This window comes from Fusarium tjaetaba, assembly GCF_013396195.1.
Source record: "Fusarium tjaetaba strain NRRL 66243 chromosome Unknown NRRL66243_c0000239, whole genome shotgun sequence".
Lineage (NCBI taxonomy): Eukaryota > Fungi > Ascomycota > Sordariomycetes > Hypocreales > Nectriaceae > Fusarium > Fusarium tjaetaba.
Window position 1 is genome coordinate 1 of NW_023501435.1, and position 14,254 is coordinate 14,254.

General features: G+C 47.6%; 2 protein-coding genes across 2 annotated transcripts; one reads left to right on the forward strand and one right to left on the reverse strand.

The window, feature by feature from the left end:
* Positions 1 to 3,693: 3,693 nt before the first annotated feature.
* On the forward strand, positions 3,694 to 4,218 carry FTJAE_10290 (gamma-bhc dehydrochlorinase; the record flags this gene model as incomplete). Its single annotated transcript, XM_037343118.1, has 1 exon — positions 3,694 to 4,218. One exon carries the CDS (start codon positions 3,694 to 3,696, stop codon positions 4,216 to 4,218), a length of 525 nt encoding a protein of 174 aa, XP_037202554.1.
* A 3,355-nt stretch (positions 4,219 to 7,573) lies between these two features.
* Positions 7,574 to 9,296, reverse strand: FTJAE_10291 (meiotically up-regulated; the record flags this gene model as incomplete). The annotated part of the gene is made up of 2 exons (XM_037343119.1): positions 7,574 to 9,218; positions 9,280 to 9,296. 2 exons carry the CDS (start codon positions 9,294 to 9,296, stop codon positions 7,574 to 7,576), a joined length of 1,662 nt encoding a protein of 553 aa, XP_037202555.1.
* Positions 9,297 to 14,254: the final 4,958 nt, after the last annotated feature.

Consider the following 14,254-nt stretch of genomic DNA (forward strand, 5'->3'; position numbering starts at 1 on the left):
AGTTAAGTAATATTACTTTATAAAAATAAAAATTAGATTATTTTAAGTTTTTATATATATAAGATTAAAAATTAGATTTTTTAAGTATTTTTTTAAATTTTATATAGAAGATTTTAAACTGTTAAGGATTTCTTAGTAAATACTAGTAATTCTTTAACAATATAAGTTTAACTTACTTTAAAAATTCTCTAATTTTATATAGTTAAGATAGAATTATATAGTATTTTTTTTCTTAATAATATAGCTAATAATATATATAATACTATTTTTAGTATAATTTTATTACTAATATATAGATTTATTTAAGAGATTTAAAGTTTAAGGAAAGTAGTGGGAAAAGGTGGCCAGTCTGTAGGGGTGGCCTGTCTTTGGGTGGGGGACGTTAAAGTCAGACTGCTCACTTCCAACACCAAGTCAACCAATGGCAAGGCTGGAGCGCCATATGACGAACGAACATGTTTGCTGATCGTGGCTCCTTCGCTTCACATCCTTGTTCAGTCTACAGCCCTGTGTTTCTGTATGAGTGCTCGTACAGTATGTAGATGCGATCCATCTCTGCGTCTTGTCCTCGGCATTCAAAGGTCCGAAACCTGTGGCCCCAGCTGGACGATCATGGATGGATCTTTGTTTCTTGGAGACGCTCGAGTCCATTGAGACGGTTTCTTTGTCTGATTTCTTTGTCGTCTTTGTTGGTGTGCTACAAGTAAAACTTCCCCTCACTAACCTAAACTCAAGATATGTTGATCTTTTAGTTAGACAATAAGAATTGACTTTAACCAATACGATATTCAGCCATGCATGCGCCATGATTGCTCAATTGACTCAATGAAAAGGCTGAAAATTTAGCTTCTGATTGCTAAAAGAGGTAGAATACTAATTGCCGGTAACCGCTGGCCCCCTCCTCTCGAAACAAAGCTCTCAGTTAAACCATCACTATTGTCGTTAGCTCAGATGGGCGTCACCTTTCCTCTCACCAAGCACAGCCTCCGCTGCCAAGCTGATGTTTTCGCTGACACTGCAGCAACCCTCCCTGTTCTTCACAAGGTTTACCAGGGTCCTTCCCTGCCGCCATGAAGAATGATGTGAGGGGAAAGCTGGGAGTTGATGGCATTCGGCGCAGAGTCTATGAGAAGTCCAGCAGCATCGACTGATTTCTTGAAGCTATTTTTGAAAGCCTTCCGAACAATCCCAACAGATGGACAACTCTGACGCATGGTTTTTGATTTTGCACGAATAATCTCATGCCCTCCAATGGGTGGAAAATTAATGTCGACATCTTGAGACCGCGTCTTGACGCGACCAAAGAGAAGAAAAAAAGCGCCAATTGTTTACTTCGAACCGCTTTTGGCATCAAGCTGTCTGCATCCAACCCACACCATCCAGTTCTTTGGTTACATTGCATTGCATTGCATTGTTCGTACCTGGAAGATGCAGCTTTTTGAGTGCGCGGCTCCGACCTTGTGACCGAGGACAACACGATATCCAGCGGCTCATCTTCGAGAATTCAGCAATGGCCCTGGTCAATGTTGTATCGACACAACATCATCAGTTGATATCAGAATCAGAAACACAGCTTCGGCCTGGGTTATACACGAATCTTCAGGTTTCATAGTAACAGGCTCAACCCATTGGTCTCTCTGTACATGGCCTATGCTTGCTCGTTTCTTAGCTTCCATATATCAAACCGCCTAGGTAAGGATGGAGACTCCATCCTTTCCGGTCAGTTTCCACCAGAAGTACAGTAACCGTTACGAATCTCCATCATGTTTGGTGGAGCTATGTCAATCGCTATACTTTTGCCTCTGTTCCCTGAACCTCACCAAGATTCAAAACTCGGCGGTCAATGCAGATTAATCCCCCTCTTGCTTGGTCGAAGCCTTCCCGACAGCGCGGGCCTGTTGGATCTTGTTCTCCGAGGGTACCACGCTTGAAGATTTTTTAGACTGTTACGAAGGTTCAATGGTGTCGCTGTCGAGCCAAAATAGATGGCGTGTTTTTAGTGACATGCGATGACGAGACAATCTAGACACTGCCTGGCTGGACTCTTCTTCTCAGCCATCCTCATCAGCCTCGATCTGCCTTAGCAGTACCAAAACGAGCTGTGGCAGGTTTCTTAATCAATTCAAGATCGCCAATCTCGATTTCAGTTCCGACAAGTCTGTCTCAATCAAGTTATCGCTCGGCTTCGTGGGCGGGGGATATTCCTGTTTAGTGGCGTCTAAAAGCCTCTCGAGGGATTATCAATGGCTAAAGCGAACAATAACACAGCTGAAAACCAGGTTTATCCTTTCATGCTATAACGAATTCGAGCAGACCTACATTAACCTCTGTCGCAGTATCGGGTCGGCCTTTGACAGATTGACGGATCGTTCGCACCCAATATGCCAAATGCCTGTCAAAACTCCCTGTAAGTGCCCAGAGTTCTTGAACTTGGACGACCCGGCCAGGAGGACATGGCCCAAGTGCGCGCTGCGCAATATCTTTATCGTCGATCCACGACCTTAATTCCCGATCCTCCCTTCTGGCACCGTCTCAAGATTCGACGTCATTCTTGGCCGTGACCGTCTTTCTCTTATTAAAACATCGTCATCGCACTGGAGTTGAGTTGCTATACGGAGAGTGGTCAAAATAATTAACTGCGCAAACGGGTCGGCCCAAGTCACGGTAAGCACACACTGCCGCTTGTCTAAGCCGAGCCTCATCGTAGGCCATTGCGCATGCCTAATGAAGATGGCTATCGAAGAACTTGCAATCCCTTGCATTGCGGCCCGTGGGTAAGCAGACTCAAAAGAGCCAAGAGCAGCGGCTTCGCACGCTTTGGGTTCTCTCAATAGTTCAACTCTAGCTGCCACTTACCAGCTATCAAAGGCCGAGAGGCGACGGCGTAGGCTAGTAGCTATACGGATACACTCATAGTATCATCTCACCTTAGCTTTTATTGTTTACTTGATTGACATCTCCCCAGAGACGAATGACACTGCAGAAGCCGGGTTCCACGTTGTGGTGAGCTGCAGCCAAACCCCCATAATTTGCAAGAGTCGCCCTCAGCGACCCAATCGCTTCGCATCAGTCGGTTAGTTCGCTGCTCGTCAGCTCTCCAGCTCGTCTGAGGATCCATTAGCACCTCCTAATGTGGGATGGACTCACGGCTTAGACTCCACCACGTCACCCCTCCCTCAAAGCCCTCCCGACGCTACCAGAAGCTCACCATCCCTGAGCCCTACCAGACTTCAACGCGAGAGCGTCTCCTGACCGTCGAATGAGGGGTAATCGCGACGATAAGTTCCCTTCACTAATGTGATGGTGTGATGGCGCGTGCAGAAATCTGTTAGAGAATTGACATGGGCACTGAGAGTCGCGAGTGCTTGCTACGGCGCAGTTGCAATTCTTACCATGTTCCCAGTTCCAGCGTCGTGGGGTAATTGAAGGGTGATAATTCGCACCCGCTTTCCAAAGTAAACAAATACGAAGCGTGTCGCGTCTTCTTTTTCTTCTTTTTCTATGGGTCTAACGCGCCGTCACGTGCATTTTTGCTCACCATCTTCTGGCTTTCTTTCGCTTCGTGAACGAGAAGATGGATGAGTTGGATATCCGAGACTCCCGTCCCTACCACTTTGTCGATTGTTTGATATCTTGCTAATATTCTGGACAACCCTACTTATTGCTCAGCTTTGAATCGTTCCTAGCTTCGAAATGGCCTCACCATTGGCGGACGCTAAACTTAGCCAATCTCTCCAGTCTATCGTTGATAAGGATGAGATTCGCTCTGTAATCTACAAATTTGTTCGTGGCGCAGATCGCAAGATCCGCCATCTGGTCCAATCTGTTTATCACCCAGATGCTATCGACAATCATGGCTCGTTTAATGGGCCTGCGAGGGACTTTTATGATACAATGACTGCTTCTGATTCGACACGTGCTGTGCATCACCAAATCGGCCAGTCTTTGATCGAACTTGGACCGGATGGCACAACTGCAAGTGCTGAGACATACTGCACCGCCACAACAGTCAACGAGGCTGACGGCCAAGAGACCTGGATTACTTTCTTGGTCCGATATGTAGACCAATTCGAAAAGAGGGACGGATCATGGAAGATCTCGCACCGTTTTGTTGCCTTTGATGCCGTCTCGGACAAGGCCATAATGCAATACTTGCCGAAGGCCAACCTGGGCACTCGACATGAGCAAGACTATTCTAGGAAGGTATTGAAAGACTGATGCGATCTCAGAGATCAAACTGCAGCTATTACTATTGACTCCGTAGATATAGATACTCTTGTTAGACACATTCATGCGTCACAGTCACCTATAGCACTACTCCGTGTCGTTTTGTATTATTTATTAATTACCTATGTATTATGTCTTATGTCTTCTTTCTTTCCATCCTGTTCTCAGTAGGTACCTACCTTAGTACTTTAGTGGACCGACCCACGCTCCCGGGATTTCAAGGTGCCAAAAGAGACCCTAGCGCAAACATCAAGTAAAAGTTTACGATCCATATCTTATAATTTGTTTTATTTTTTCTTTGTCGGCGACGACATGTCACAAATAAGAAAAGACGGCTTACCATATCTTGACGTCTCTTCTCCCTTTATCGCAATTTCTTTCCTTTTTTTTTATTCTGACTTTCTTCGTCTTTCAATACTCCCTCTCTGGCCTGTCCTTGTCATTCTGTCTTCAAGCTCTCCCCAGCTTTGATCCTTGAATTGTTGCTCAGGCGATCTACGCTTGAGCTACGGTTGCTAGTACAAGCATCGACCAACATTCATTTTTGGCACCTTCTAGTCCCTTCCTACGAGTCAACACACTCATTTCCCGGGGCCAGGAAGTTAATCGAGCCGGTTCTTGAAGTGAGGCTGTAGACGTAGACTTGGACTTGAGCATTGCATTACATTATATGTCTTGCTATGTCAGTGTTCCGCATACCATAGCTTCCAAGTTCCTGGCCCGATATCCAAGCTTTACACACGTCACTATCATACTACGTGACATTCAATGACATCGCCATATTTGCATTTATATACTCAAAAGTTAATTGGAACTGACAGTAATTATTATTAGCTTTGTTGTAGAATGCCGAAAGACCTAGCACCATGTCACTATGCTCAAGAGTTGGAGCCTCGATCTTTTGGTTCATGCCTTTTGTGTTTTGTTCGTCAACGAATCCCAGTCAGACTTATACATGATTATTCATGCTCAGCATAGACGATTTGCACTATGATGGTTGTACACAGTCTTTCTTTTAACCAACCCCTGCGTTAAGTGTCTCCATCTCGAGGTCTAACGATGAGTGAACACGTTCGCAGTTCACCTTTCCAAAAGCACAGACCTGACGAAAAGGCGGAAATGAAAATTATGTCCAAGCTTTCCAACATGGACTGAGACTGAGACTTGACTCCTCAGGATTCACTAGTATACAGACAAGGTCTTATTTCTGAGGCGTTTACGAAAATTATCGTCTCCGGCCCTGCCGCGACTCCTGGGCATTCGGAAGCCATTCTCATGTCCCGACCCATGACTGTGGCCAGTGGTCAGTGGATTAATCCATTTTTCCGCTGAAAAGGATCCAAGCGTTGACGAAGTCATATTGAAAGCTCCAAATACAGGGTAGCTCAGGGTCAAGATATTCAGGGTCCAGACGTTAGTTTCGTCTTGGATAGCCACGAGCGCAGACAAGTTTTTTATACAATGTGGGCTTTTTAACGTGCCTGACGGGCATGATATTCAGTTACTCGGCGTAGTTGCCCGCAGTACATAGAGCATGAGATATATCTATTAATGTGGTCAGTCGTTGTACGAGGGCAGAAACCACATGGATGTTGTCCGCCTTGTTTTAGCACAGGACAAACCTAACACAACGATATCGAGCTTCATGCTTCCGTCCTGCAACAGCCACGTGAAATAAGTACCACCACGAATCAGAATAAGCATACATGTTTCCCTGCATTCAAGGGCAAATCCTGGGGTACAATTGTGCCTATCGAATAATTCCAATCTAGATAATCCAGGCACGAGGTCGTACTCAAAGAAAAGACACACGGCCTAGGTAATATCCGTTACTCAATGGATGTAGAACAGCACCCAAAGTTAATGAAGCTTAGTATTGAATTGATAGAAGCACATCTGTGTAGGACAGTATTTGCGAACATGCAAGGGTTGGATACACAACGAATGGTATTGGACGAGCTTCGATTGAAGCCTGCATATACGTACGGTAGTCACGACAGTTACTCAGCAACCTATCAGTGAAACGTGACCTTGTTTCCACAACTGCAGCTGGGGCATGGATGCTGACTCTCGATATTTTGCGTCAACTCGGTAACCGTTTTTATACCTGGTTTTGCCCCTTCAGCCGGGGCTGCGTTTTGGCATTTGAAGACGCTCGCTTCTCGGTTGATATACCAGGTCCCCATTGAGCTCCACAGCAAATGTCCGAATAGCGGAAATTATACAGCAGAACTTTCCAAGACGCCACAATAGGAGTATACTGTGTAGTGCTTTTCATCATAAAGCGTGTATATCAGGTTGAGTTTTTCTGAGTGTTCCAGGCTTCTATCCACGAATGGATGAATAAGAGTCTTTCCAGACAAAACCGCAGTTGCCGAACATGAATTGATAATTAGCATCCCTCTTGATGAACATATGAGATATATGTTATTCAAATTCGATATACTCCGTAGATATATCATACTAAGAGCTCCCCTCCTTTTCTTATACCACTTGGTCTAATAGTTTACTCTGAAATCTACAATATCTATTACCGCCACAATTGACCCAAGGACTCTTGCATCTCATTTTTCTAAATCGGTTTATTATTAGTACCCTTTATATGTATTACATCTTTGGTTATGCTTTCAAAGGTAGTGAGCGAAGGAAGGTGTCTACCGCCTCTATGTAAACCGAGAACCCCTTTGCTCGAGGTTCCACAAGTCAACTAGATATGTAATGAGTGCAGTTATATAGGATGATAAAGACCAACCTTAGGTCCATCGAATCCGTTAGGTCAAGCTGAAACGGGGAAGCCTTTTGAAGACAACCGGGGAAATGATCTTCTCGTCAAGGGGGCAACATAGGGACTTTTCTAAGGGCTCAAAAGATAGCTGATAGTCGAGCCTTGCCAGCCTGTGATGATGAGGTTGGAGAGACGGTGTTGAAGCCGGCCACGACGAAGAGCCTTCTACAGCCGGCTGCGTTAATGGTTGTCGCTGTAGGCTTGTCTTATCGGGCTGCGAGAGGGAGGTCTATAAAGACGGAGGCATAGGTAGGTACATGTGATTCGGGTGATTCAAAACAGGGAAACATTCTCTTTGTCGGTCTCAGGGTTATAGCCCGACTAGAACCATAGACAAAGTAGGGACTGACCTATGACCTAGCTACCCGTGTATCTAATAGAGGTGTTCTTCAGGATAAACAGACTGACCACAGAGGACTCATACGAGCTTCTTTATATCTCTAATTTCATCCTCTTTAGACTGCCTTTCCTAGATAGGGAAAAGAAAAACGCCCCTCAAATCAAGAAATTCTACCCAGATCCAGTTTCTTTTAAACGCCGCCCGTGCCAAAACCCAAGAAATCAAGCAGCAGCATCTTCGCCCTCTTGAAGAGTGAAATCCCATTCCTTGAACGCCGCCCGAAAAGCCTCGACGTCTTTCGTCTCCTCCTCAACGGTTTGTTCACAATCCTTCCAAACCAGGCGACTTTCAAGGCCAAGAAGCTTAGCTAGCACGCGACGTCCAAACTGAAGATCGAAGCGTATGTCTGAGGGAAGAGGCATGACGAGGGCTTTACCCTTAATACGGTCCTCGCCATCGTCCGCCCAGAGCCATACACGGAAGAAGTCACCCCCTGACTCGGCCTGCTGTTCGAGTGTGAGCTCTCGAGCGGTGAAAGCTGGAAGAGACTGATTCTCCGCCTCGACCTTGAAAGCGGCTTCCGCGACGCCTTTGCGAATGAGATCGGCCGAGAGAGGCATTAGTTGCCAGATAAGGTGAACATTGCGCTCTCGGCTGATTTCCCACGTCACGACGCCGAGCTTGTGTGAGGTCTTGGAGGCAATCATTGCCTGAACAGCTTCTCGAAATCGTGTCATTTCATTGTAGGTTTTTGCGGCTTCTCCTGCTGGGTCAGTGACATGACCAATGCTCGGTATTGTAGGGTTATGTGGTAGTGGAATGATGATCAAGTGGCCTGGAAAGGTAAGGCCTTGCTCTGCAAATGTGCTCGAGGTTGGCAAAGGACCTTTGGCCGTGGAGATGTAGGCGTCGTCGCCGATACTACAGCACATGTGGGCCGATAGGTTGGGATTTGAGAGACAGAAGTAACACCGATCAGGACCCGGAGGTGGCGACCGATGGTGCTGCTTCTGGCGTCGGCCTCTATGGCCTCTGCTGTTATCATCACCCCCGTATCGGCTGTAAGAATCATCCTTGGGTGCACGCTTCTTCGTCTTAGGGTTGAACGGCGAGGCTGTCGCACCGGGAGGTATTGAAGCATCTCCTTTGTTGAGACTAAAAGCGTACAAAGACTTTGCTTTAGCGTCATTGCCGAAAGGAGCCATTGAAATGAACCGAGTGACGGAGGTGCTGTCCGTTTCCTTTTCGGTAGGATGAACGAAAGCCTCTCGTTCGTAGAAGAAGGCTTCTGGAGAAGCTGTTAAGTGATAGCGTGGTTTGAGCGCTGCACATAGCTCTGCAATATTGTCCGAAACGGCGAGTGACGCTTGGTTTGCGGGATCGAGCGCAACCTGAGACCCAGCCCAGACACCTGCTGGCCATGTCGACGTCAGGAGGATATCAGCGTTGTTCGCGCCGCGCAGGCTCTTTGCGTCATCCGCTGTGTGGAATGGGAGGTGCTGTTCCTTAGATAGTCCTGCAATGAGGTTGGGATCCAATTGGCCACCCAATGCGACAATCCTCACACCATCAGATGTCTTGGTAATGCTGCGCTTGCCTAGGAAATGTAGGTTCTCGCAGATCTCCTCCTCAGCTTCAACCTTAGCAGCAATACGAGGTGGGAGTGGGCGGGTGCCAACGGTGAAATAGGTTGGTAGAGGGACTTCGATGGACCCGACTAGAAGCGCATTCAAAGATTCATCGTCTTGGGTTGCGCTGAAGACATCACCAGTGAGAATGGCCATGGAGAAGTTGTTTTTGGCGTGTAATGTTGCTAGCTTCTTGAACACTGGCTCAAGCTGGCCATTGAGGCTGCCCAAGACAATACTTCATGAAAATCGTCAGACCGTACAAGTGAGTAGTGTGTTGGTTTGGAGTCATAACCTACATTTTTGGTGCAGCCATCTTGGGTATGGTTGTGGTATAGTGAGGTTATCACGATAACTTCTCTCCCCAGGCAATGAATTGAAGAAGCTATGATGAAAGTGCATACAGAAGCGCGTTGAGCTTAAGATAGATAAGAGAATGCGAGGCGCGTATGATTGGTTGTAGTGGGCCTTCCCGCATTAGCGCCGCCTTTATCGGTTTTGCCGCCTCTCAACCGGCGAAAAAAGTTTTGGAGGGACGCATTTTCGCGGTCACTATGTGAAGCTCTTTTTTTGCACCAGGATCTGGATCTTCAAGTCTGAGAATTCTGTCCTTCCACAAAGTCATACCGCCAAGATGCCGTCCAACTCGTCAGGGCGCATCATCAAGGCGCGGAAGAACAAAAAATCAACACCCCATCAAAAGAACCACCGATGGGAGTCTTTTACTACGAAAATATCCAAATTCAACTCGCTCCAACCATTGCGAAAGGTTCGCCGTCATGACCTCGATACCGAAGACCTTTCTACCACGACGTCCTATTTCCAGACCGGGCTTCAGAAATGGGGAGAACTCAATGTCTCGAAACCGTTTTCTGCGTTCAAGACCAAGGTCTGGCCGCTATGCGAGAGCCTCCCGCAACTTCTCTATTTCGAACAGAGGATAATGGACTTGTTGGCCGATTTCATAGCAGGACAGGATAAGGAAGCTCTGGAGCCTCTATTGGACCTTCTCACCGCTTTCTCGCATGACCTGGGAGTTCGGTTTGAGAAACATTACGGCAGGAGTTTGGATTTGATTGTTGCTATTGCTGCGAAGCCTCAGGATGTCGATGTTATAGAGTGGACGTTTGGCGCCCTCGCCTTCTTGTTCAAGTACCTGTCAAAACTTCTTGTACCAGACTTACGGCCAACTTTTAAGGTTATGGCGCCCCTTCTCGGAAAGTCACGACACCCTCCCCATATTGCTCGATTTGCGGCTGAAGCTCTTAGCTTCTTGGTCAAGAAAGCGGCAGCCCCCTCACACCGCGAGACCGCCTTGAAGCGCCTGGTCGAATGCGCGCGAGATGATCTTCTGAGTATCAAGGATGACCGCCAGTTTACCTTGTACAAGGACGGATTGATGAACATGTTTGCTGAGGCAATCAAGGGTACTGATAATATCATCCACTCAACTGGCCCAGCTGTGTTCGCCGCGCTCGTTGATGCAATTCCCGAGGAGGAGCGAACGCTCGCCGAAGATACCACTTGGACCGATGTCGTCTGCGGCGTTCTCACCAGTGTTATCCACCATGCGACTTTTGATTCTTTTGGAGACTTCGCTACCGGAGTCCATGAGACCATTCGAGCCAACATGGAGCGTGTGTCTCCTGCTGATCGCCAGTGGCAAGCGGTTCCTCTCTTCCGGATATACGGCACCATGGCTGGTGTTAGGAAAGGAAATCGCCTCACGGACTGGGCACCACTTATCAAGAACTTTGTCGAGCTGTTATCCGAGGTTACAAAAGCTGGCCTGGAAGTGCCGCAAGACACCGCAAGTGCTGTTTGGAAATTTGTTATCGTCAATATTGCCATTGTCTGGCACCATGCACCTATTGATGCATTGATACCCCATATCGTTCCTCTTACTCAATCACTAAGCAGGGAGCCCCTGATGAAGTGGTTCATCCCCTTTTGCTCTTATTTCTGCGAGCTGGATGCTCAGCGGTTTGGAAGTCTCTTCCGTAATGATTTTCAAAGGTGAGAATTCAAGATGAGAGGCGGGTTTTAATATTTGCTGACTATTTTAGATTTATTGCGAACCACTGGTCAGAGGAACCTAACGAGGACATGATTTGCATATTATTACCAAAGATGATTGAAAACCGTGCTTTCCCACCAGCTGGCGAGAAGGACAGTTGCAGAATGCCACAAGGCTGGCAGGATCAGATTGTCTCCAAGTTCGAACGCCTAGAGATCTCTCCATTTCCCGAAAGGGGGCCCTACAACAAAGATCCTCAGGTTTGGCGGGATAGATGCTTGCCAAAATACTCTGCTCTTCTTCAGATACTTGAGTTGACGACTGTTCACCCGTCAACAAATGCTCGTATCGCTGAACTCCTGCTCCGGAAACTCAAGCTCGCCCTTCGCCCTTCATCTACCCTGGCATCCGACGAAGTTCATTTCATTGTTGGCCAAGGATTCCATGCTTACCTTCGTATGAGCAAGGCCGCCGGCTCCGTCGACATCACGCTGAGCCCCCTGCTCCGAGCTGCAGTTCCACGTTTCTCCCAGTCAGTAAGCTTTCTGCATGCCTATCTCGCGTACGAAGAGATCCTGCAAAGCAAGGAGATTGCACGGAGACAAGACAGTACAAGTAGCGATAGCTCATCCAGCGACGAGGACCCGGTGACTAGATCATTGATTGAAAACCTGAGTTCTCCATCACACGATCTGAGACTGGCGTCCTTGAATTTGCTGAAAGCACTTAGCCCGACGCCAGACAGTTGGAACGCCGTCGAGACTATGATAGAGACCGAGGAGACTCCATTAAGTCTTGCGCATACAAGGACAATCGCCATGCATCTTCGCAAGCTAGGTCAGAATTACGCTTCGTTTGAGGAGGGCTCTTGGCTACAACGAGCTGTGCCTGCTTTCTTGTTTGGTATGCTGACAGTCAAGCTGTCGCCTGTGTGGGATGATTCGGTAGAGACTATGAAGCAGATCACACAGACCAAGGCCGGGGAAGAGGCAATCTGTGAGGTTGCTTTCCGCTGGCTGAAGATTCCCTCAGCTCGCTGGGGCCCCTCACAACCTGAAATCCAGAGCTCGCGTCCCGCATTCGTTTCCGACTTTGAATGTACCAACGTGCGTCGACTCGAAGAAGTCGCAGCCGAGGTGGAGAATATTATTGACCGCCCTGATGAGTTGATGCTGCAGAATTTTGACAACAAGCAGCAAACTGCGGAAATAAACGCTGGGAACTCAAGATCTCGTGCACTGAAAGTGTTTAACGCGATTCCCTCGATCGCAGAGAGGAGATCTCGGCTCCTTGTGCCACATTTCTTGGCTTGGGCGAGTGAAGACCGGACCCCTGATTCAGCAAACGATCAAGATGTCTCCGAGGGTGCCACTTGGTCTCTCGCCGATCGCAAGGCTATGCTCAGTGTCTTTTCACAGTTCATCAACCCCCGGGTCTTATACCAACATGAGGAGGTTTATACCGCACTCATGCAATTGATGGAGAATGGTGACGTTGAGGTCCAGAAGGTTACCCTCAAGGCCATTCTCGCTTGGAAACAGGAGGCCATCAAGACCTATCAAGAAAACCTGGAGTTCCTTCTAGATGAAGCTCGTTTCAAAAATGAGCTTACAGTCTTCCTTCAAGATGAGAACGCAATCAAGCCAGAGCACAGGGCTGATTTGATGCCTGTTCTCCTTAGATTGCTTTATGGTCGTACAATTTCCAAGAAGGGTGCAGCAAGCGGCAGGCATGGCTTACAGGCCACTCGGCTGGCAGTCCTTCGGAACCTCAGCGTCGAAGACATGGGCAGCTTTTTGGACATTGCCACGGGTAAGCTGAAAGATGTCAAGGTTGTCGGCGCCTCAAAGACGATCTTCGAGGAGCCTATCCTTCCCATCAGGAAGCAAGTTGGTTTTCTCAATATGATTTCCTCCGTCATATCCGAGCTTGGCACCAACGCCACGCCCTATCTGGATACACTCCTCAATGCTGTCTTGTACTGCCTTGTTTTTGCCTGCCGTCAACTCAGCGCACAAGGTATGGGCCCAGAGAGCGAAGAGGAGGAAGAGAAAGCCAGCACGCAGTCTCTTCTTAGAGTCATTCGCTCAACTGGTTTAAAGTGTTTGATCGCTCTTTTCCAAAACGCTCAATCTTTCCAATGGGCACCATACCAGGATATCATTCTTGAGGATGTTGTGGCCCCAAGGTTAGAAAATTTGCCCAGCGAGACAACACAGGGGGTTTCCGGTATGCTGCAACTTTTCGCTACTTGGTCTGTTCTCCCCAGAATTGCACTATTCCTTGCACCACATAGCAAGATTCCCGAGGGCATTCTTCCCAAAGTTATCGAATGTCTTTCGATTGAGAAGGGTAAGGATGAAGTCAAAATTCATGTTCTTACTATAATCCGAAGCTTGATCAAACTTGCTACTGCGCCCGCACAAGAGTCCGAGTTCAATGAGGTTATCAAAGCAGACCTTCTCGACACCAACTCGAAGACAATCTTGTCACAGATCTCTACTGTTCTGGACATGTCCGGGATTAGTAATGACTTGATGGAGGCCTGTGTTGAGACAATCCTGACCATGGCTCCTATTGTTCAGGATACCGAGGACATTCAAGCCGTGATCGAGATCTCCATCTTTCTTCTGAACCAACCTCCACGGAGAGTCAACCCCAAGCTCAAGGGCAGAATCCTGCTCATTGTCGAGGAGTATGTGACTCGCTCCACTGCTTTTGAGAACCAAGCACTTCTCGACAATGTTTACGACACTATATCGTCTCTTTTCAGTTACTTTAAAGATCGAGAAAATAGACAATCACTCTCCAGGGCCATGCTGGCCATCGCTGGGAAGGACAACCGCCTCCAGGAAGTTGCTGGTCTCTGTGCAGCTCTCAATTCTTTCAAAGAGGGGCGAATCGATGAGCCGGATTATGATAGACGCCTGGCCGCTTACAGTGCAATTTCGGGCGATCGAGAGACTCCATTGACTCCAAAGCAGTGGCTACCTTTACTTCATAACATGACTTATCACATTCGAGACGATGCCGAGTTCGGTATTCTTTCGTCCAACTCGGCCGACGGACTTCGGCGGTTCATTATGGATGCAGCAACATGCTCTTCTGAAACTTCGAAGGCGAGATTTGACATCCATTTGAGAGGTGTCATCTTGCCTGCTCTTTACGCCGGAGCCCGGGAGCCATCCGACACAGCTCGGCGAGAGTATCTTCGAGTTATGGGTCATCTCCTATCAACAATGCCCGAATGGGAACCC